The 21,644-nt window shown below is 40.0% G+C and overlaps 3 protein-coding genes across 8 annotated transcripts; 1 reads left to right on the top strand and 2 right to left on the bottom strand.

The window, feature by feature from the left end:
* The first annotated feature begins 1,022 nt into the window (after positions 1 to 1,022).
* Positions 1,023 to 8,444, top strand: LOC115754604 (SUMO-activating enzyme subunit 2). Of its 2 annotated transcripts, none has more exons than XM_030693672.2 (11): positions 1,023 to 1,142; positions 1,258 to 1,347; positions 3,414 to 3,497; positions 3,607 to 3,825; positions 4,911 to 5,012; positions 5,484 to 5,939; positions 6,047 to 6,276; positions 6,863 to 6,956; positions 7,044 to 7,226; positions 7,328 to 7,425; positions 7,847 to 8,444. In XM_030693672.2, the coding sequence occupies exons 1-11, from the start codon at positions 1,110 to 1,112 to the stop codon at positions 8,211 to 8,213; spliced, it is 1,956 nt and encodes a 651-aa protein (XP_030549532.1). In that variant the 5' UTR covers positions 1,023 to 1,109; the 3' UTR covers positions 8,214 to 8,444. The 2 variants fall into 2 exon arrangements, with proteins under 2 accessions (XP_030549532.1, XP_048134850.1); XM_048278893.1 differs by lacking the exon at positions 1,023 to 1,142 and adding an exon at positions 2,068 to 2,213 and having other exon boundaries at positions 1,279 to 1,347.
* A 2,916-nt stretch (positions 8,445 to 11,360) lies between these two features.
* LOC115754606 (bifunctional phosphatase IMPL2, chloroplastic) lies at positions 11,361 to 14,157 on the bottom strand. Its single transcript, XM_030693677.2, has 9 exons — positions 13,733 to 14,157; positions 13,554 to 13,632; positions 13,235 to 13,329; positions 13,095 to 13,144; positions 12,759 to 12,883; positions 12,556 to 12,622; positions 12,195 to 12,284; positions 11,865 to 11,976; positions 11,361 to 11,682 (listed from the first exon to the last, which is right to left on the bottom strand). The coding sequence occupies exons 1-9, from the start codon at positions 14,094 to 14,096 to the stop codon at positions 11,612 to 11,614; spliced, it is 1,053 nt and encodes a 350-aa protein (XP_030549537.1). The 5' UTR covers positions 14,097 to 14,157; the 3' UTR covers positions 11,361 to 11,611.
* Positions 14,158 to 16,206: 2,049 nt separating this feature from the next.
* Positions 16,207 to 21,425, bottom strand: LOC115754605. 5 transcript variants are annotated; one of them, XM_048278564.1, is made up of 5 exons: positions 21,259 to 21,425; positions 19,974 to 20,454; positions 18,409 to 18,473; positions 17,386 to 18,335; positions 16,207 to 16,624 (listed from the first exon to the last, which is right to left on the bottom strand). In XM_048278564.1, exons 2-4 carry the CDS (start codon positions 20,371 to 20,373, stop codon positions 17,406 to 17,408), a joined length of 1,395 nt encoding a protein of 464 aa, XP_048134521.1. In that variant the 5' UTR covers positions 20,374 to 20,454; positions 21,259 to 21,425; the 3' UTR covers positions 16,207 to 16,624; positions 17,386 to 17,405. The 5 variants fall into 5 exon arrangements, with proteins under 5 accessions (XP_048134521.1, XP_030549533.1, XP_048134523.1 ...); XM_030693673.2 differs by having other exon boundaries at positions 18,415 to 18,473; XM_048278566.1 differs by having other exon boundaries at positions 18,409 to 18,461.
* Positions 21,426 to 21,644: the final 219 nt, after the last annotated feature.

The following is a 21,644-nucleotide window of genomic DNA, read 5'->3' as shown; positions in this document are numbered from 1 at the left end:
CTTATAATTTTAATGATAATAGCATTTTCCGTTAGCAAGGTTGCCCTTAAAATATGAAGTCACTTAATGGAAATATCACAATGAAATTATTACTCCAAAACGGAAAAGTATATTTCTAATTTTATTTAAAACGTATCTATATTTTATGGAACTTCGAGACCTACTTTCGGAAAAGCTGGAGACATGAGAATGAGAATTCGGTATGAAAACCTTTCGACACGACATTGTGAGAAGCTTAATTTTTATTTTATTTTTTTGGACAGAAAGGAACTTTCATTTCACATAAAATAAAAATACATGACATCAAGACTAAACCAATCACAAAATGTTATTATAATCAAGTGTAGATCCGAAAAAACAGGTCATAACATCATAGCACAATCGACGGCCGATCACCAAAATTCGTATCATCATCGGTGATGAGCACACGCCGAAATCTTCATCGGTGGATGAAGCTTAATTTGAAAAGTGGTTTTGTGAAAAAAAAAATCCATTTTAAGCCGGTACTTGACGAGGCTCGATCGAGTTGCTAGCCGAAGCCCCTTAAGCTATGATCATATAGTGAGAGCCTCAGTGGGCTCGCTCAGGCCCATTTGGCCAAGAGGGTAAAATGCTCGATATTCCCTTTTTTCAGATATGTTCCGCACGTCTAAGCCCGCTCGGATGAGATCAATTTTATGTGAAACAGTTTTTCATAATCATAGATGGATCCGGAACGAGCTTTCTGTGGATCATATGCTAGGCCCCGACCCGCTCATCGATCAGGTCCAGCGCTCGTCCCGCGCGCGCCCCCGGTCTTGCATTTCCATTATTGGCCTCGTGGAATTCAATTCATGCACGGAAGATTACATTTCCTACTTTCCCTTTTGGATAAGAAAATTGTTTTCTATGCGTCTGCACTTTTCACTTTCTTGAGGCTCTCTTTTTGGCGCCTCCAATTAATTATTTATTATTATTATTTTTTGGGCCATAGCCGCCCCCTTTCCTCGAACCATTTGGCCACGCGCACGAACCACCACTCTTGCAGATTCTCTCTCCTCTTTTTATATGCCAAAATTTCAAACTCCCCCGACGCTTGCCCTCTCTCTCCCCTCTCGCGCTCGCCTCCCATGGCTTCTCCTCCACAGCTCTCCGCCATAAAGGTACCTCCCGTTGACCCGTTGACCGACCTCGAAGTCTCCGCGCTTCTTTTCGCTCCCTGGTTTTTGCTCCGCGTTCGGGGAGAAGCTTTGATTTGTGAGGGTTTCGTGGTTGCAGGACGCGAGAGTGCTCATGGTCGGGGCTGGTGGTATCGGCTGCGAGCTTCTCAAGACCCTCGCCCTCTCTGGTTTCCGAGATATTCATATTGTGAGTGGTGTTTCATCTCTCCTTTTTTTCTTTCTTTTTTTTTTGGTTTTCTTTTTCTTGGGCGGTAATAGGCTCAGTTTTACTGAGCTAGGGTTTTGAGATGATTTTAATTTTTAGGAATCTTGTACTTCTGTGCTGCTAATTTTGGTTCTTCCGAGGGCAAATGGTTTGTCGCTAGGGTTTCGAAAGGTGTTTAGTTGGTTGTGGGGGAAGCCTGGGTATAGGAAGAGTGCCACTGTGTTTCCTGTTCTGTGCATATGGGCTGCGTTAGTTCTTTGTTTCGTGCTCCAGTGTTGATTCGGGTCATATTTACTGTGAAAACTTTGATTGGGTAGTTTGGAATACAGCTATTTGGTTTAGTCGATAGTAGTTGCTGATTGGCGCTTCCACAATGCCTTGGCTCCCCAGGTGGTTAACACGCTTCAACCTTGGTGGACTTTTGTCCTCTTTGCGTTGGTAAATCAATCTTAAGTGTGGAATCTTTATTATCGAAAACTAATTTATCATAATATGTTTATTTTCATGCACAAGCAATTTCTTACCAAACTTATTGGATGTTTACCCCTCGGGCCACCATCCCCAGCGGATGGTAGTCAAACAGATTGATGACATGGGCCAATCCCTAAAATTCAGTATTGCCGTGCTAGGTAAAACAATGCTATCACACCCAAAATGTGCGTTTCCGTTTTCACATGCTACTTCTGTTGCACTAAAACTGAGGATTACGTACCAAAAAGGGTGCAACAAGCTATTCACTTAAATCTTCATTGGATGAGCTTTCATTGATGAACTGATCATGCGGTATTCAGCAACCACTGTTTTTCTTGGTGTATGGGGAATATAGAACCAATTGGAGCCTTCAAGGGGTATGTGGATGTTAAACACATTGGGTTGGGTATTGCCCATGATTTGCTGGTTTTCCTCGGTCTGGCTCGAAGGAAACATAAAATTTGATGCGTGTGTTGCAGTGGAGTCAGTAGTGTTGGGCGGTTGGAAACATCATTTATGCATGCTAGTTTGTAAAATTGTCTTTTGCAACAAACGATGCATTTGTTGCACATATGCTGAACCTGTACATTGTAAATTGATTCTCCTGGGATGTTGTATTATTAGTGCAAAATCTAACCGCAAGTTGCAATTTGGTGGAGGCGTTGATGCTTTATCCCATTTGGCATGAACTTTACATGGTGGTTCCATTTGTGATGGGTTCTCCCTAGTCTTGATAATCAAGAAATATGACTGTCCATGCATGGTCATCTTGAATGGTCTGCATAGTTTAGATGATAGACTGAAGAGTTCCTGGTTGCCATATGACCGCATCTGGTGGTGCAGTTTTGTAAGAGGTGGTGCAGATCCCATGGCTATTGTGTTCTGAAAGTGTATGACGTTGTACTCATGACTAGGATGTTATCTTTGCTTATGGCTCTCTGTGTTCTGAAAGTGCATTAAGTTATGCATATTTGCAAGAAAAAAAATTTCAGAGGGGGGCAGACCTTTCTTTTGTCTGATGGTGATAACCCCAAATTCTGGTTATACAAGTAATTCGAGGTTGTTCATCCTTATATGCATGGATCCAGGATTTGTACCTTTGTCTCTCTTTATTCTTGATTTTAACCGTGTAAACTTAGGATGCCTTGTTGATTGTCCATAACATCAGGAACTCCTTGCATGTGTTGCAGCAGTGTCGTAGAGTTATGAAATAGGGTACAGCTCCTGAATTTAAAGCTTTGAGTACTTATATAAAATTTATTGTTGAAATTGAACAAGCAAGTGTTTAGGACTCAAATTCTTCTATTAGTATTTTGCTTTTAATGTGCATTTTGTTGGCAACGTATGGTCTTATGGAAAATGTGTTCCTGATTCTAAGGGCCTCCCTACTTTCCTTCCTTTTAAATGTGTGTAACCTAGACCTTTGGGTCTCAAACCCCTTGCTCTCATAAAAAGTTGCTTTCAAAGGAAGAAGAGATAAAGGGAAGGAGGACCGGGGCTAATTTCTGTTTTGTTATCAACTTAGTTTCTATTGCATGAAGTGTTCCAAATGGTAAATAATTGAAATATTCTTGCAGATTGACATGGACACGATAGAAGTCAGCAACCTTAACAGGCAATTTTTGTTTCGTCAGAAACATGTTGGACAATCAAAGGCCAAGGTGTCTGCAGTTGCATCGTGTGCTCAAATCAACAATTTCCTTTAGTACCTGGACTGATTTTAGTTGTGCAGTTTGAGTTGCATTTTTTTCCTAATTTTCTTCTAATCAGGTTGCACGGGATGCTGTCTTGAGATTTAGGCCTAACATAAGTATCACACCCTACCATGCAAACGTCAAGGATCCTGACTTCAATGTTGACTTCTTTAAGCAATTTAATGTTGTCTTGAATGGCCTTGACAACTTGGATGCACGGCGACATGTAAATCGACTATGCTTGGCAGCGGATGTTCCCTTGGTTGAGAGTGGGACTACTGGGTTTCTTGGACAGGTGACAAGTCATTTCATGCCCTCCTCTAGTCAATCTTGCTTGACCTTTTCTAGTTTTTTGATGAACTACTTGCAGTTGTGTTATCTGTTTGTTATTGAAGATGTCTGTTCTTTGTAAACTGCTGTATGATTTCCAGCCATCACCCTCCATAACCATTTGGGACTCCACCAAGAGGTTCTTTCTCTCACGGGGGGCCCTTTTACTTGGTTTCATGAGCACTTTCTGATGTTGTGATCTATGCCAACAATTGTCTACTGAGCTTTTGGAGGAATAGAGATTATGTCATTACCTGTCCATTGATAATAATTAAGATAAAATACCCTGTTTGATGGCCTGGTGGAAATTCGTCATCCTGCAACATTCAGTGCTGTTGAACTGAACATGGCCTGATGTTGTAAACCTTATTAATAGTTGTCATAGAATTATTATGGATGATAATTAGTGCTTTGACGGGGCAAATGAAGCCTCTAGTCGTAAATGATATTTTTATTACATTTGATCTTGAAGTGCTGTCCCAGCACTAGGACGCGTTTCACACCTTTCACAGTTCAAGCTGGCTGTCTTACTCTTGGCTCAATATAAAGTGTTCATCTGTATATGAATTGAGTTCAACTAGAGAGGGCATAGTTTATATAATTTGGAAAAATTGATGTATGAATTAATGTGGAAAAACTAGTAGTTAAAATCTGTGGAAAAACTAGTATTCATTATCTGTTCAAACATTGATTGGAATAATCATGTCCAGAGATAAGAGACTTACTGAGGCAGCCAAATTTTATGGTTCCATGATCTTGCATTGTTAACATAAAATTGTTGAACAAATATTATGACCTTTCATAGGTCAAAAGGTTAGAAGTAAAATGTTTGTTCAAAGGAGGAAACAATGATTCTTTGATTGGAATAATATAAAAGCTGGGTGTATTTGCTGGTGGCGTGTTGATAAGTTGTGAAAACTCAAGGGACTTGCCAATAATCTGTGATTAGAAAAGTTCTGAATTATCCTACCTCAGCATCCTCTGTCAATTAATATATTCTGTTTATTTGCGATTATGGCTGATTTTGCTTAAACACATATGTATGACCAGGTGACCATACACCTCAAGGGAAAAACAGAGTGCTACGAGTGCCAGCCAAAACCTGCCCCAAAATCATACCCTGTATGCACAATCACCAGTACGCCTTCAAAGGTACTTCCTTAGGTTAATACATTGCTTGCGTTATTTTTCTTCTTCTTGTTCACCTCTTCCTACATATAGTGTCATATGGGTTATGTGAGCTATTTGTGGAAATCAAATTGAATAATTATGTTGTGCGGATTATGCGTCAGGCTTTTTTTTTGGTCAAAACGTCAGGCATTTGGAATATGGATTATTTTGCACTTTGTCATAATTTACAATAATTGTGGGAATTTGACTTACGATTATTATGGAAATATGTACTATCATCTGTTTTGAGAAATCAATTGGTATGTGGTTTTAATGCAAGTTCCATCATAACAAAAAGTGTATTCGAAGGCCGTATCGGGTTATTGTTGTTAATTGGCTGCATCTACCTAGATTGAGAGAAATCCTAGGTATAACGCTATATCAAATTAATTGTATTTGTTCTATATGACCTCAAGTAATTCATTACATTTGTTATATTTTCTTGATGAGCAGTTTGTTCACTGCATTGTATGGGCGAAAGACCTACTGTTTGCGAAGTTGTTTGGAGATAAAGCACAAGATAATGATTTGAATGTGCGTTCTGGTAATGCTAGCACTTCAGACCATACAGATGATGTTTTTGAGCGTAGGACGGATGAAGACATTGAGGAATATGGAAGGAGAATATATGACCACGTATTTGGTTATAATATTGAAGTGGCCTTGTCCAATGAAGAGACATGGAAAAACCGCAATAGGCCGAGGCCAATTTATAGTAAAGATGTATTACCTGAAAGACCGATTAATCAGAATGGAAATATGGATGGAGCGAGTGCGACTGATAACCCATCTTCAGTCTCTGCCATGGCGTCTTTGGGCATGAAAAATCCACAAGAAATATGGAGTCTCATGGAAAATTCGAAGATCTTTTTGGAGGCTCTGAAGCTTTTCTTTGGGAAAAGAGATAAGGTATTGACTTGCTTCTTGCTATCTAGATATTATGCTCTCATTAATGAACTTGCTCCACACATTCTGAAGACAAAGAGCTTTTGCTTTTTCTCTTAATTATTTGGTAGGAGATTGGAAACCTTAGTTTTGATAAAGATGATCAATTAGCCGTGGAATTTGTTACTTCTGCTGCAAATATCCGGGCTTCTTCTTTTGGTATCCCTCTGCACAGCCTTTTTGAATCTAAAGGTATGGCGGGTAACATTGTTCATGCTGTTGCTACGACAAATGCTATTATAGCTGGATTGATCGTGATTGAGGCGATCAAGGTGCTGCAGAAGGATGCAAAGAACTATAGGTATAGATTAAATCCCTCCCTCTCTCCCTCTTTCTCTCTCTCTCTCTCTCTTAGAGTTTGCATCAGCCATTTTTAAATTTTGAGAGTACCTAAAAAAAGATCGTATCTGGTGCTGCTCTTTTAAAAATTGATGTCCATATCCAATTGGCAGACTATTTCTGCTTCAGCTTCAGGGAGTAACCAAAATCATATCGGGAATCAGGAAAAGTATATGAAGGAGCAAACTTCAGTAGTGATGTAGCTTTAGTTGACATTGACGAGAAGTGATCAGTTGTTGGAACTTGGAAGATTAAATACTGTGTGTTGGAAGAGTAAATACGTTGATGAGAAGTAATTGAAAAGTGTCCACTCTTGTTAATTGTAGAGACTTGGTGTGTTTAGCGAAGAACTTGTGCATTAGCATCTTGGTTAGGAGAAAGTTGCTTATGCCTGGTTATTCTATTGTTGTTGCTTGTTAACTTCAGGCATGAGTTACAAGAGATGCTATATTCTGTTATCATGTGGCAGTCGAAGCATGTAAAAACGTGTTACATGGGTTATTTAGCTGACCTTCCAACTACTTTAACTTTGATCATGATCTATGCAGAATGACTTATTGTCTGGAGCATCCATCAAAGAAGATGTTGCTTATGCCAGTGGAACCATATGAACCGAACAAATCATGCTATGTCTGTTCTGAGGTAGTTTACTTGCTTTTATTCTAGTGGTGGAACTTTTACAGGCATGTCCTATGGTCTTCTGCTGATGCATGAGATGATTGATAATAGACACCGCTGACCCTGGAGATTAACACCCATCAATCAACCTTAAGAGACTTCGTTGACAAAATTGTTAAGGCGAAGCTCGGAATGAACCTTCCCCTTATCATGCATGGGTCAGCCCTTCTTTATGAAGTTGGCGATGATCTTGAAGAAGACATGGTTGCAAATTATGCAGCCAACCTTGAGAAGGTGATCCATTTTGGTTTTTCAAGCTGATTCAGAGGTTTTTTGGGGGTGCAATTGATGCAAACTCTTATGTCGCTTTCTTTTCATCAAATATCTGATCCCAGGTAATGTCAGAGCTTCCGTCTCCTGTTACAAGTGGGACTCTCCTTACAGTCGAGGATCTCCAACAAGAGCTGACTTGTAATATTAATGTTAAACATAGGTCTCTCGCTCTCTCTCTACAACGTAATGTGTGGTGGTGGGGTTTTTTTAAAAGATGTTTTGAGTACCTCAGGTGGTTTGACTTCCGTGTTTCTTGTCCAAATATTCTGAACCCTCTAATATTCATGACTTTCTTCCACTTGAGTACCTCAAGTGGTCATCTTGGTTTTTTTCCATGATATTGGTGCAATTTTTGTAAGATTTGAAGTTAAATTGTTTTATCTACTCTGAAGGCGCATGACTTCAATTTGCGTTCTTGTTGTATTGTTCCAAAATCACTTCAAAATTAGGCAGTATATGTTCCATCGTCCCATTCCTGAGTTGGTATTCATTTCATGTTCGTTATGACTGACCTTTTCTCTGCGGGGCTAGACTTACAAGAGATCACACTGTAACTGAGTTCTGCATTTGGATCTTAACAGGGACGAATTTGATGAGGAGAAGGAACCAGATGGAATGGTTCTCTCTGGATGGACTCAAGCCCCTGCAGTTGAAAAGAAAGATGAGAACCATGTAGGCAACGGTGTTGGCACATCTAAGAACATGCCTACAAATGCGGAGCAAGTTGAAATGAATGAAGACCTAGAGATTGTTCCTGCAGATGTTGAGATTCCTGCTGAAAAGAAAAGAAAGCTGTCCGAGATTTCAAATAACGATGGTTTGGGTACTTCAAGGGGTGCTGCTGAAACTAACAGCCACAGTAAAGTGGAGGAGCTTGACGACGACGACGACGTTGTTTTCATCTGCGATGGAGACTCAGACACTATCAAGAGGAAAAAGCTGCACTAGTTCTTGCATCCTAATTTTGTACTGACTGAGAGACAATATTCTTTTGGCGCGTATAGTTGTTGGTGTCCCATATAATCTGTAGTGAATGGCTTGAGTTAGACGTAGCCAATTGTCAAGCCGTGTACTTGATCTAGATGTGAGAAGCCAGCCCTCATTTTTGCACCGGAAACGTGCAGAACTAACTCGACTTGTAATGCGTGAATTAACAAATTGTGACACTCATTTTACTTATGATCCTTTGTCCATGTAATTGTCAGTTTCCTGTCCATTTTGCCTATCTCTCGTGGTTGTGAAGGATTGTTATTGTGCGTGCTATGAACTTGAGAGTGCATGGTAAAGCTCGAAAAAAGACGGAAGTTTGCCATGTGTTCAGCTTCCGTATCATCATCTGCACTCTGTTTCATTGGACGGAGTCTTTACTCGGTAAGGGAAAAGCTCAGAGAAATATTTGATGGATTTCAAGCTTCTGATAAAGATCTATGCGAAAACGAGGTATGAGAATCTGGACTTTCTCAAGGAAATCTATCTAGACCCAATTTCTGTCTAGGTCCCATTTTTTGTCACCCATCCATTCCAGATTTGGTTTATTTACAGCATGAACAAGTAAATACAGAGAGAGAAAGAGAGATGCCTCAAATAATCTGTGGAATCTACACGCCGATGAAGCTACTAAGGCATTGGGTGCTGCTACAGGTACTTCGACATGGGTATGGAGGAAATGGTGCTTCTGTCCTCTCCAAGTACTTCATTTTCTTGGCATCCGGGTGTTCTTGTTTCTTGAGATCTTCGAGGCACTGCACATCGGCCATGCACACGAACGATCTTGACTTTCCCGAGTAATACCTCGACAACCCTCTTCTGCAGGAGCAAAGAGAAAGTCCAAAACAAAAAATTAAGAGAGACATTCGTCCCGCTAAAATGCTGGGCTTAACTCGTCTTATACCAGACGATAACACGATCCATTGGGCATAGTTCTTACTTCTTTGGAAGGTTGCTCTTCAACACACGCATGTCGAACATCCTTGCCTCGTTTTCCATATCGGATCTATCTTAGGCGGAGAAGGGAGAGAACATAAGAGGGGGAGAGAACGGAAGAGGAGGGAAGTTGCTTGTTCCAAAGGATTTCAGGTAGAAAATCTGAGATAAAGCAGGAGCTAATAGCAAGTACATATGTATAGGTTGCATCAACAGAATTAGGATGAGAGCACGCAATATATGAACGTTGATCAATGGAGCTTGGGTGATCACAGACAGTTCTATTTATGAGGGTCGTTTTGTTCATGAAGCCTCTCTGATCACCCACAATTTTTGCGCAAGAGGATGGAGAGAGACGCATCCACATTCACATCATCACATGTATATCTTCTATTCTCCTCGATTAGCCTGTCTTTATCATTTGAATCTGGCCTTTTAGCCCTTCAACTCTCCTATTGTTGCGGGCAAATTTGTGGTTCTTCATCGACAGAGTGAGGACCCTTAACTGCATTTATCTGGTTTTTTTTTTTTTTTTTTTTATTTATCATTTATCTGGTTGAGAAGGTGCTAAAATAGCTTTGCATTTATCTAGGGTTACTATAGAAGAGCATATATATGCATTCAATCATGTTGCTGAAGTGGCGAATTGTTTGCCGCTTTCTTGAGGTCTCGCCATTCCGATCGATGTCTAAATTTATTACGAAATTTTAGGTGGTGCGACAATCGATGTTTTATGATATAGTTGATGGGATCGTGAAGGGACTCATTTGGTAATGGGTAGGCAAGAGGGCATGTACATTGAATTCCCTCTCAATGTTTCACCCTTCCTTTCCTTACTTCTTATCTCCATTGACAAATTTTTACTTGGGTTCAGTGTATCAAATCTATCGCAATCGTTGATTATATGGTTTTACATGATCAGCGGATATAATTGCTTTAGATGGGGCAAGATTGGCCGAAGATCCTAGATAACATTCTTGGAGAGCCCATTGAACTTGAAGAAATAACATGTAGAAAAGATCAAAAAAAGATTATTAAATGAAGATTTCAAAATAGCAGACCAAAAAATTACCAAACACCAAAAAAAAAAAAAAAAAGGAATGACAATAAAAATTTGACAAAGTCAAATTGATGTTTAAAAAACTTAGAAAATTATAAAGAAAATAAATCATGAACAAAAAGGCTAAAAAAGAATCTGAAGGGCAATTAGTTCCAAAGGCAAAAATATAATGGAAGAATCTACAACTGTTTTTTTTTTTTTTTTTTGAGGTCAAAGAAGAATCTAGATTATAATTCGTAATTAAAAGAGTTTCACGTGCATTAAAGCACCCGAGCTACTTCACGGCACTCTCCTAAGTTACTTTATTAGGCCCATTGACGCAACGTTTGATCGTCTTTAAGGCCAAAATCATTATACGACATTTAACAAACGCATACCACTTTATTTAGTATCGTCGTACATTAAAAAATCTTCTTTAGTAGGACTGTACGACGTTTCATCATATTCTAGGCAAAGCCGTAATATGCCGTTCATTTTTTAATATCATTTGACGTTATTAGGAAGATGAATGCCGTTTCACTGTATCGTCATAGATTGACAATTTCTATTCTTCTCACAACATCGTGTCGTACTCAATGTCAAAAGCGTTGTGTGATAATTCCTGATGTTATCAGTTTTCGTAAAAGCATATTGTGATACTTTCATAAATGGCGATTTCTCTCGGGCACAATCTTACGACAGTACATGAATTTTTATTTTTGTATTTTTTTTGGACAAAGTACGTGTATTCGAGATGTTCAAAAAATTTATCGTACGACAATTTGCTACTATATGACCGGACAAAACGGACAATGCTTGGTCGTACGTAATGCCAAATCTATCATACAAAATACTTTCGCTGTCTAAACTATTCATAAAAAAACAAAATACAAGTCAAACGGCTATTGCCGGTTGCACTTTAGGATCTCCAAGTTAATTTAGACAGAGCACAATTATGAACTTCATTTTTAGATAAAAAGACAGTATGGGAGTTCATAAAGCTACTGACAAAATAAATAATTTTGGGATGAGCTAAATATTTGATACCGACTCTTATATTGCATGCCAAGAAACAACACTGCTAACAGGATGAGCTACTACGGGCTCTTTAATTGCCAAGAAAGAATAGGATGTTTGAGAGGAGCAACCATCTTCTTTTGAGTTGTCACTCAGAACTCGATGTTACTTCAGGTTTTAACTCAGAATTTTATCAGTGTCTAACACTTGCTCAAATATTATCCACCTTTCACTAACCTTCTAACCTACACCAGTTCATGAGATCCACAAGGTCGTAATGGTTCTTGCAATAAATTGCCAGAATAACGAGCATTAGAACCAAAGAATTGCAAGTTCTATGGCAAATCAATTGCTACTAATCGAGATCTTACTGCCACTGTAATAAATCAAGAGCTTGCTGGTGAACTTGTTTGTCTCCTGCTGCCACAACATTAAAACCTGAAATAAAAAGAAAGAAGTCTTTTTAAGATGAAGCCCGGATATAAGATCATAAAGCTCCACCAGACTCACCTATAAATGAGTTCCGTCGATTGCATCAGTAGCTCAAAATAAATCATAACGTAATAAATGAAGGTCAACCAACTTAAAGTGAACCTCACGGATGGAGATGGTGACAGTACCTTGCGCACGTGAATCCAGAGAAGGTTCCCAATAAAGTCGGTGGCCTTTCCAATCAGTTATAATACCCCCAGCTCCTTCAATCACAGGTATCAGAGCAAGAAAATCGTATGGCTGGTAGAGAAGAAAATTTTAACTACTCAGGAGGTCTGAAAATTCTTTAAGAGTAATTCTTTTTGCGTGATATGAAAGATGAACTACTGAAGGCACAACACCAGGAAGTGTATGATCATTGAAGTCCTATATTGGGACACAAAGATGCTTCATTGCTCAGCTTCACATAATATAATTGCGAATCATCAAATGCATTAAAAAAGAATTGCACACTGTACCTTTAGACCGGACTCAATGACAAGATCCACAAAGCCAGAAGCCAAAAGAGCATATGCATAGCAATCACAGCCATATAGCGGCACTTTTACCTGCAGATAGTTAACATACTACAATTGACTTACCCATATCATAGATTCATCAAATAAAAGAGATGCAGAATTATGAGACGAAAGTAATGGGCAATTCTAAAAAAGAGGGAAAAAGCAAAATCAGAACTTGCCCAAAGTATCGATTCTCTTCAATCACCGCATGAGTTTGTATATCCTCATAAATACAGTGAAAAAGAATCTTCCATGATCAGCTGCCTAAGTATAGCTTGAAAGTACGAAAAAGCACAGCCAAATATTAAGTAAAACTGACCTTGCTTCTAACACGGCCAAATGCCTCTTCAGCCTCTTTCTTGAAGAGATGCGGACTTGTTGTGTATCTGAGAAAGTATTACGTGAAGTCAGGTAATAGATATATCAATTGAGAGATTTCATCTGCAGATGCTTGCAAACTTTCTTTTACATAAACGAAGCCCAACTCATATCCAGTTACACAAACAGTACCCAAAAACGTACAGATATGCCTGGGATATTTTTGTGCATACACGTGTCGACAGTTCTTCTCCATTTAGTGTAGTTCTCTTTCCCGTTATCCCAACCCATCTTTCCTTTAGAATTGGTTGATCAATTATGCCAAGAATCTGAGGATGCCATAATCATCATAATCAGACATACAGATAGTATTGCTATAGGCTCAGCATTAAGTTCAGGCAAGAACTGTTCATTTCACATCCCAAAGAAAAAGCATATGAATGGCAACACAAACAACGTCCGACATAAAATAAAACTCGATGAAGATCATCAACGAGAAGAAACACATTTCACAATGCTTAAATTCTGCCTAGTTCTCACCGGTTTACCCTTATGTAAAAGAGCAATCAGAGTACCAAACAAAGGCTTTCCTGAAACAAATAAGAGTTCTCGAGTCACTCAAGATGGGTTTTCGCGCATAAACACAAAATGAGCCAGAAACACGAAGAGGCAAAAGATACCAGTTATAAAGCTCTTTGTCCCATCTATCGGATCCAGAACCCAGACATAATCTGCAGATTTCTCCTTGCACCTCCATCCCTTCTCCTCTCCATAACTGCAATTGCAACGAGAGGCGCGTCAAAGGTACTAACATCAAACTCTCTCACTCCTATTCTAACCATATATTTTCCCCACAAATGGTCAGTCATTCATTATCAAATCAGACACATCTTTTTCCCCTCTACTTCAATACCAGTCTCGACACTTGAAGAAAGCGAAGCAAAACACTGCTACAGCATCAGTACTTCCGACTCATTGGTTAATGTACTTTTCACATACATTGCATGAGCAGGGAAACTCCCCAATATAATCGAGACCATTGCCTCTTCAGCTGCTTGATCCGCGATCGTCACTGGACCTACACCGAATCGAGGCCATAAATCGCCAAAACCGAAAAGGAGGAAACAGTAGAGTAACTTCACAGCACCCCCCCCAAAAAAAAAAAAAAAAACACTCACTCAGGTCCTCCTTATCGAGAATCTCGAACTTCTTCCGGAAATACTTCTGGATCACCTCTCCGGCGGCGTCCGCAGCCCTATTGGCGACCCCGGCGAACCGGCCGAGCTCGTCCTCCTCGGGACCCGGGTCGAGGGCCTGAGTGTGATTACCGGACGGGACGGCACCGGCGGAGGCCATCGGGGGAGGGGACTTGAGCGCGAGGGGGACTGGGATTGGAGAACCCAGGGCTGAGAAGGAGAGCAGGTTTGGAGGGTTGGACCGAGAGATCGGGGATGGAACCGAAGGGAAGATGATCGGAGCTCGGGTCTGGGCGGACAGATGGGATTGAGCCAGCATTTTGGCTAAGTGTGCGCAGCTCGCCATTTTTTATATAGCAGACGGAGAGAGAATGAAAGCGTGGAGATGTAATAGTGCTCCCGCTGAGGAAACGCCGTTGGGCTCACAACAGAGCGAGCGACCTGGGCAATAAGAAAAGAAGCAGAGAGGAGAAATTAACCCCAGCTTTGCCGTAATTTATATATAAAACATAATCATATTTAAACCAAAATCACGCTATTTTAATCTTACGATTCGTGTTTTACCCACGTGAGATAAAACAATAAGAAATATCATGTCAGCATTTTTTTGCTACCCAATTAATGAAAAGATTTTATTGTAATTGAAGTGGTCGATTTTTTACCAAATCAATAAGTGAGTGATCGCTCAAAAAGTTTTAGTATCATTTAAGTGAGTATCGAGCGAAAATTACAGCACTTTTTTTTTTTATCGAAAAAATTACAGCACTTAATGGTATCAATTTCCAGAGTGAGAACGTGTTTTATCTTCTTCAGACCACTCCACGTGAATAGACCGTGCCTACCATGGGACTAAAACTATAGCACTAAATGTAAATTACTGAATTTTTACCGAAAGTCATGAATTCAGCGTTGCCAGCCAACAGGGAAAAAAAGAGAGGAAAAAAGTAAAGATTGGTAGGGGATGTTGTATAAACTCGAATTATTTAACATGTCAATTTTCGTAATAAAATAGGTTTGAAGAATGTTTGATACTTTTCATTCTAAAGAAGAAAAACATTTAATTTTCCAACTGAACTTACAAATGGATTGAACTATTGAAAGAAGAAAAAAACATTTGGACTGTAAATTTGAAAAGTGGTCCAAAACATGCAGAAAAATGAATTTTTGAGTGAACCGATCAGCCGAAACTAGAAGAAATCCCTGTGACTTGTGAGTTACTGACGTGTTTCCGGAAGTTCTTCTCGGATTTTTGCCCAAACGTGAGATCAAACTCACCGTCTAATTAGCCACAAGAACTGAGTCAGTTTCTGAAGCGCCTTATCGGATTGCTATTACGGGATTTAAGGAGTTGATGGTACAATTGCAAGAACCGTTGGACACAGGCTTCATTTGACCAAATGCATGGCCATGTGGAGCCCCAATGCTTTCCGTGAAAAAGAGAATCAAGCCACCATCATATACAAGTTTTAGTTGCCTGAGTGTTGATGATTCGTTCAATAAGTTATGAGGAGCTTCGGTGTTCTCAAAGAATAAATCTTCAATCCGGATATCACCAACTTCACATCGAAAAGGATGACATTTTCCTAGAACCACCATTAGGAGCAATACGGTCACTATGAGGTTCTTGGTTATGCTGGTCAGATTTAAAACATGCCTGCGGCGTTCATGGACTTGATGAACTGAGTGCTCCGACCGTCTTCATGTTGATAGTACTCGGGTTAAATCTAAGAACCCCTGAGAAGCATGAGCCACACCAAGGCACGTTCTTCAAACCCTCCGAGAGCACACGTCGGCATCCCAGAAAACCGATGCTCTCAGTCCCAAAATCGGAGGTTCCCCTGCTCAGTTAATTGATCAAGGAGTGGCAGTTCGCTGGAAGAGGCATGAACTAGATTCCCAATTCAAGTTCGATTGGCATGACTCATTCGCGGTTTTCGCGACCCTAGTATCAAAGCCGTTCTCGTGCAGAGAATAAAGTGAGTTTCAATGTAATGACCCTGAGACAGAGAAGCTTAAGGGGAAGAGGCCCGATTTTCGAATTCATAATGACGAAAAGATCGTATCTCAAAGAATATTACGGGTGCCAAGAGACGATGACTTGTGAAATAGAGTTGTAATGGAGGCTCACCGTTGCGCTTATGTGGCACTCTTCTTGGGGATGCATCACACCTTGGCTATCACTATGGCATAGAGCAATGACATAGCCCATTTTGTTGTTCCATATTTGCTACGCCGACAGGTCGAAGCAGGACACCGTAAGCTGAGAGGTAGTCTCACTGCTTTGGAAGTTCCTAAATGGAAATGACAGTACGTGACCCTGGATTTCATTCCAACTCCTCTCCTGAGCAGAAGGAAATCGCGATTCTGGTCGGGTCATCGTCCGCCATTTGACAAAGACTGCTCATGTTATGCCTGTTCGAGGGTCGAAAATTCATCTTCTTGCAGGGGGTTGAAAATTTCCCAAAGCCAAGCAATTGATATATTGACAATGATAGAAGGTTGCAAATCCAGATACAACACTATCCATCACCAAGCCACCACATAGATGCACGGTGGCAGATCTTGGACTCTCAACAATCTTACAGAATTTGAACTGACTCTATATCATTTCATATCATAAATCAATACAGAAATCGACCAGAGGTTATACAGCACATATGCACCTTCAACCTACCAAATTTCCCTCTTTGGCTGTACTATTTTTTACCCTTCTACATTTTCCTTTCGCTTTTGATTCCTGTACAGTGTAGAATCACAGCAAAATAATGCGATAATTTCTGTGTATGCAGACAACTCGTCTTCAATCGAACATACATGAAATCCTCCGCAATCCTTTATCTGACTGAGATTGTCGAAGCGATTGCCATGAAAACTCTGCATGGTTAAAACAGGATCAGAAGTCGCAAGTAAATACAAATTAAAGCCACTTTCAACATGCGCACGCATGAGCCAAGCAGCAAGTTTCGAAGTTCAGTCGAAGTGCTGGTTAACGCCAACTTTTCAACCTCAAATAAAAGCATGGGACTGATCGGCACTGCTTGCGATTTGAATCGCAAAATGATTATTCTGTCTTCTAGCTAAGCGCATAGCATGTATTCAGAAGCCACCTATTTCAGTGATCCTACTTCAATTTCGCTAGAATAAGCATCATGTCCCTAGTGACCAGCAAACTCATTTGGAGGGTTTTAAAATTCCAAAGATAACTGACACATATGTAAGTAGCATTTGTTTCCACACGTTAATAAACCAAAAAGATGCATCGAAACACATCTGCAATCATGAATTTCAAAAGGATATCTATCAAAGCTACTGTATATGTCAGTACAATGACTATATCTCTATTCCTCTTACTTTCTTTTTTTACAGTTCTATTCCTCTTACTTCACAAGTTTTTTTTTTCTTTCACAATCTCTACAAGTATTTAGTTGCTCAATCTCATAAATAGGAACCCAAGGATGTAAGTTACTTTTTATCAGTTACTTCCACATGGAAGCAATCAAGCTCCATTTCCTCACTTTCTACTTTAAATATCTACCACATACTTTTAGCAAAGTTCTTATACATTAAGAAATATATATTTGACACAAACAGAGAAGAAGAATTAATCCTTTCAACGAAAACGTATTCAGTCTCACCTCGTTGGAGCTAAACAAGATCATTCCTTGCTAGATTTTGTCCAGAAGAATCCCTTTTTTCGGGAAGAATGATTCTCTTTCAGGGACCTACTCCCCTTTGATCCAAAAGAGAAGTGGCGACTCAAGAAAGGCTTCCCCGAGGAGCTTCTTGTGACTGAACTGGAACCCACCCTAGAACTCTTCACATCACTTCCACTACCTTTTATGCGATCATACACATAATCACCACCAAGATCACTATCCACCACTTGATTTCTTGATCTTTTTCCCTTTTTGATTTTTGAATCAATTTCCACTTTTAATGCTTTTTCAGACATCTTAAGGGTCTGTTTTACCCCAAAAGTACAGATCGGGCAAGCGGGATCATACTTGTTGATGTCTGGTGTCATAATCTCCAAACATTCAGCATGATAAATGTGACCACAGATTAAAACAGCGACAACAGAAAGCTCATTGTTAGCAATTATCTTCTGGGTGCTCCATGACGATTTTTCAGTCAACAACTTTGTGCAAACTCCACAGGTTTGTTGATCAGCACAAGTACTTCGTTTAGTTATCTTCTCATGCTTCAAGCCCAAAGGTTCACTGTCAAAAGACCAGCTCCCCTGGCGAGAAGTAGCCACAAGTTCTGAAAAGGCATTGACAGACCACCCATCTGAAGACCCACCATAGGAACCCCTAGTTGAATCATTGCTCCATGAAGGGATCCCTGGCCTTTCTTCGGCATCCAACTGACTGCTGGGTGACTTACTCCCTTGAAGTTTATTCTCAGATCTCTGCTGTGAAAGTTGTTTTGCTGAAGGACTAGATTGCCTTAATGGAGTTAAACTAGCAGGCTGCAGATGAATTTGGGAAGATGATGGCAATGGGGACGAAGCTGAGGGTAAGGAAGGCAGCGAAAGTTTTGTAGGAGATGGACACAAATAAGCTGGAGATTCTCTGGAGTCCACCTAAAACATTTCCGAAGAAGAGTTCATATACATTTACTGAAAGCATGAAAATCAGGAATTTCTGTGGGTTTACATTTACCTGCTCCAAATTCACATCCAGCGAGACGTTGCGTGAAATAGATTGATCTGCGATAGACACTAGAGAATGTAAGCTTAATAGGCCATCCAACAATGCATTAGAACTTAAAAAGCAAATTGTACAGTCTAAACACAAGTGAATAAGGAGATCTAATTTTGCAAATTAATAGGTAATAACAACAACCAGCGCTCTTTAGTGATCAAACCATCTAAGTCTTGAATCTTCGGCCTGAACTGAAATTGTCCTACTTATCTAGATCAACTAACAAAATAAGTTCTTCTCCTATCACCACCAACTTGTTCACACGACTAAGAAATACCCAAAGATCTCATACTACTACACCACGAAGGAGCAGAGAAGCGGAAAAGGACAAGAAACTGAGGAAACCAAACAAGAGAATCTGATCATATAATGGATATTTACAGAACCAATAGAACATTAACTGTGTTTACTGGCCAAATATACCACAAAGTCAAAACAGTCGAACAAGACCTACATAAACTTTTCAGAAGCAACTTAAGGATGGATCGCAATGAAGATGTTCAACACCTCGGCACTGATCACAATTTTGCAACTATATGACCCTGGGCAGGCCATGTCCTGCTACATATGCAGTCAATCTCTTAAACAGCAGGTGCTCACACAAAAACTCCAATATTTAAGGCGTAAATCTGAAATACCATCGAAATGGTGTAATGACACAAATCAGGTACTTATCAGATGTTGTCCCTCAGGTGCATGTACAAAGTTAAAAAATAAAGTCCGTCAAACTCTCTTCTATACAGTATGAAAAGGCCTTGCCATTTTACGACTGCCTTCTTAACTCCACTCCACCTAACTAGAATGCCCATTGCTTCATCCTCCCTCAAAATTCTTTTTCATTATTGCCCTTCAAATCAATTATGCGATCTGAATAAATGACGAGCATGAACAGTGAAAAACTGAAATTATCACTCTCTCTAAAACAAATGTGCTGAAAGATTGCACTCTAAAGATGCCCACATCTTAGCCAATCTTGATTGTATTGAAAAATAGGAATGGCAAGACAAGGGTGAAATGTTTTGCTTTCTGTTATCAGCCAACGCCTTTAACCACCGTGCTCGCACTTAGGGCCACAAAAACCTACAATATGCTGTGCAACTCAAAACCAATAGTAATTTAAATGCCACTCTAAATATAAATATAAAAATTGATATGAGGATACTTACATTGAAGAGATAAAGCATGGCATGCTTCCTCTTGCTTCTCTTACTCTCATTTTCTAATCTTCTCAGAGAAAAAGAAAATTCATATGCTCAATTTTGTCCCATATTCATGTGTAAATAAGGGCATGGATTTCTTTTTCTCACAAGAAAGATTTCATACAGCCACAGGCAAGTTTTTTCTGCCTAGCAGTCAAAATCAACAAGCAGTGCACAAGCTAACCAATAGAAATCAGAAGTTATGGATCAAAATGCAGTAAGGGTGGCAAGTGTGCAAGAAAGTGGCTAAATAATGGTGGAAAAAACAATAATGAAGATTCAATTAGTTAACCTAAAAAGATAATCCAGCAACTGTACCTGAACCAGCAGTTCTCACAAGTCCAGCGGTCCCTTCAGAAAATGGAGACTTAGGCCATGGCGGTCTATGCGAGCTATCCAAAGAACTTCCATCCTCTGATGCATAAGCACTTTCATACTTGACATCTAAGCGATTATTTTGGCTGATTCCATCAGGAAACCAACCTACAGAAGCCTCTTCACCTGCCACACGCCCTCGGTTTTCCCACCGAAAGCTCCATGTCGGCGAGTATCGTATATTTCGGTGAAAGAATTCATTACTTGACCCAACCGGGATAGTTTTGTCTCTGGCAGCAACACAGCAAGCTGAACCCATTCTAACAAGCACCAAACTCAAAATCTGAAACTGTAGCCAGACGGCACTGTTCAAATATGCAATGCCTACAGCTTCACAATTCATCTGTGAAACATTTTTCCATGCGTGTCATCAGCATCATACCCGATGCTTATTCCTCCAAATCATGCGAGAAGCGACTTCAACCTGGACAACAAGTAATACTGTAATCAATCGTCTGAAAAAACTAATACTCTAACAAATGCATAAACATCACAAGAATAGATCTAACAGCTATATAAAACTAACTAGTAAACTCATCAACATATCATCGAATCATCGCTCAGCCTTTATAGAAACCATAAATGAACTGGAGTCCCATTAATTCCGCTACCATGTTGTCCTAAATGACCAATTCACAGAGTGATCGGGCATTAATTCAAAGTGAATTTTCCTTCCGACCTCCAGCGACACCAACTAAATGAATCCATCAACAAAAGGGCCAAGAAAACTCACAAAAAGAAAGCGTAATTGGAATTCAATAAGAACTATAAAAAAAACGAACGCACTCTGGCTCGAGGACTAGTATGCAACGCCATTGCTGAACAGAAAATGCACGAAACAGAACAATAGGCTACCATAAATATGTACACATGTATAAAAAGCAAGCAGAATCGACTAAATCTGCTACTTTTAAGGCTGCTTAGAGCAAGTCCAATTCAAAAACCACCTCAAGTTAGCAGAAATAGTTAACACTGCGACAAGTCGGATAGATCCGAAACGAACGCACGGAGAACGAGAATCGCGGTCAAAATAATTCTTCTCGGTCCAAAAAAAAAAAAAACCACAAAATTGGCGGAAAATTATAATTAAAACACGAAACAGACAATCATCAGAAAACATACAAATTAGGTCGAGATCAACATATCCGATTAAAGCGCGCAGTCATCGCAAAACTGGAATCTCCACGCTCAGAAAACAAGAGAAAGCGCAGAAGAGAAAGGCGAGAACCTGACGCGATCGAATCGAAGCGTCGTTCGGAGAGGCCGAACCGTGCGGAGCTAGAGAGAGAAGCTGCGGTCTGAGAGCGAGAGCTTTCTAGAGAGAGAAAACTGAGATACGAGAGCGTGAGGTGAGGTGAGGTGAGGTCGGTTCGTCTTCGTTGCAGTGAGAGAGAGAGAGAGAGAGAGAGAGAGAGCGAGTCCGCGTGTGTGAAGTCGTTTTTAGACTGAGGGAAAACGGCATGTCGTTTTGGGGAAAGAGGAACAGAGTTAAGTGACGTGTCGTCGTGGGCGTCGGTGACACGTCGTCCGTGTGTGGCCTTCCTTTTTTTTGTTTTTGGGTCGACTCGAAACGTGTGTGGCCTTAATTCCCGGTAAAATGCAAGAATTTTCAGA

Source organism: Rhodamnia argentea, chromosome 5 (assembly GCF_020921035.1).
Source record: "Rhodamnia argentea isolate NSW1041297 chromosome 5, ASM2092103v1, whole genome shotgun sequence".
In the NCBI taxonomy this organism is placed as follows: domain Eukaryota; kingdom Viridiplantae; phylum Streptophyta; class Magnoliopsida; order Myrtales; family Myrtaceae; genus Rhodamnia; species Rhodamnia argentea.
The sequence above is the reverse complement of the archived record's forward strand: the minus strand, read 5'-3'. Positions and strand labels throughout refer to the sequence as shown.

Coding starts and splice junctions, on each gene's coding strand:
- LOC115754604 (XM_030693672.2), top strand. CDS start 1,110: ATGGCTTCTCCTCCACAGCTCTCCGCCATAAAG. Junction 1,348..3,413: donor GTTTCCGAGATATTCATATT/GTGAGTGGTGTT, acceptor ATATTCTTGCAG/ATTGACATGGACACGATAGA. Junction 3,498..3,606: donor TTGGACAATCAAAGGCCAAG/GTGTCTGCAGTT, acceptor TCTTCTAATCAG/GTTGCACGGGATGCTGTCTT.
- LOC115754605 (XM_048278564.1), bottom strand. CDS start 20,373: ATGAATTGTGAAGCTGTAGGCATTGCATATTTGAACAGTGCCGTCTGG. Junction 18,474..19,973: donor TGTGAGAACTGCTGGTTCAG/GTACAGTTGCTG, acceptor TACATTCTCTAG/TGTCTATCGCAGATCAATCT. Junction 18,336..18,408: donor TGAATTTGGAGCAGGTAAAT/GTAAACCCACAG, acceptor GAAATGTTTTAG/GTGGACTCCAGAGAATCTCC.
- LOC115754606 (XM_030693677.2), bottom strand. CDS start 14,096: ATGGCGAGCTGCGCACACTTAGCCAAAATGCTGGCTCAATCCCATCTG. Junction 13,145..13,234: donor GACAAAGAGCTTTATAACTG/GTATCTTTTGCC, acceptor TATTTGTTTCAG/GAAAGCCTTTGTTTGGTACT. Junction 12,285..12,555: donor TTGGCCGTGTTAGAAGCAAG/GTCAGTTTTACT, acceptor AACTATCTGCAG/GTAAAAGTGCCGCTATATGG.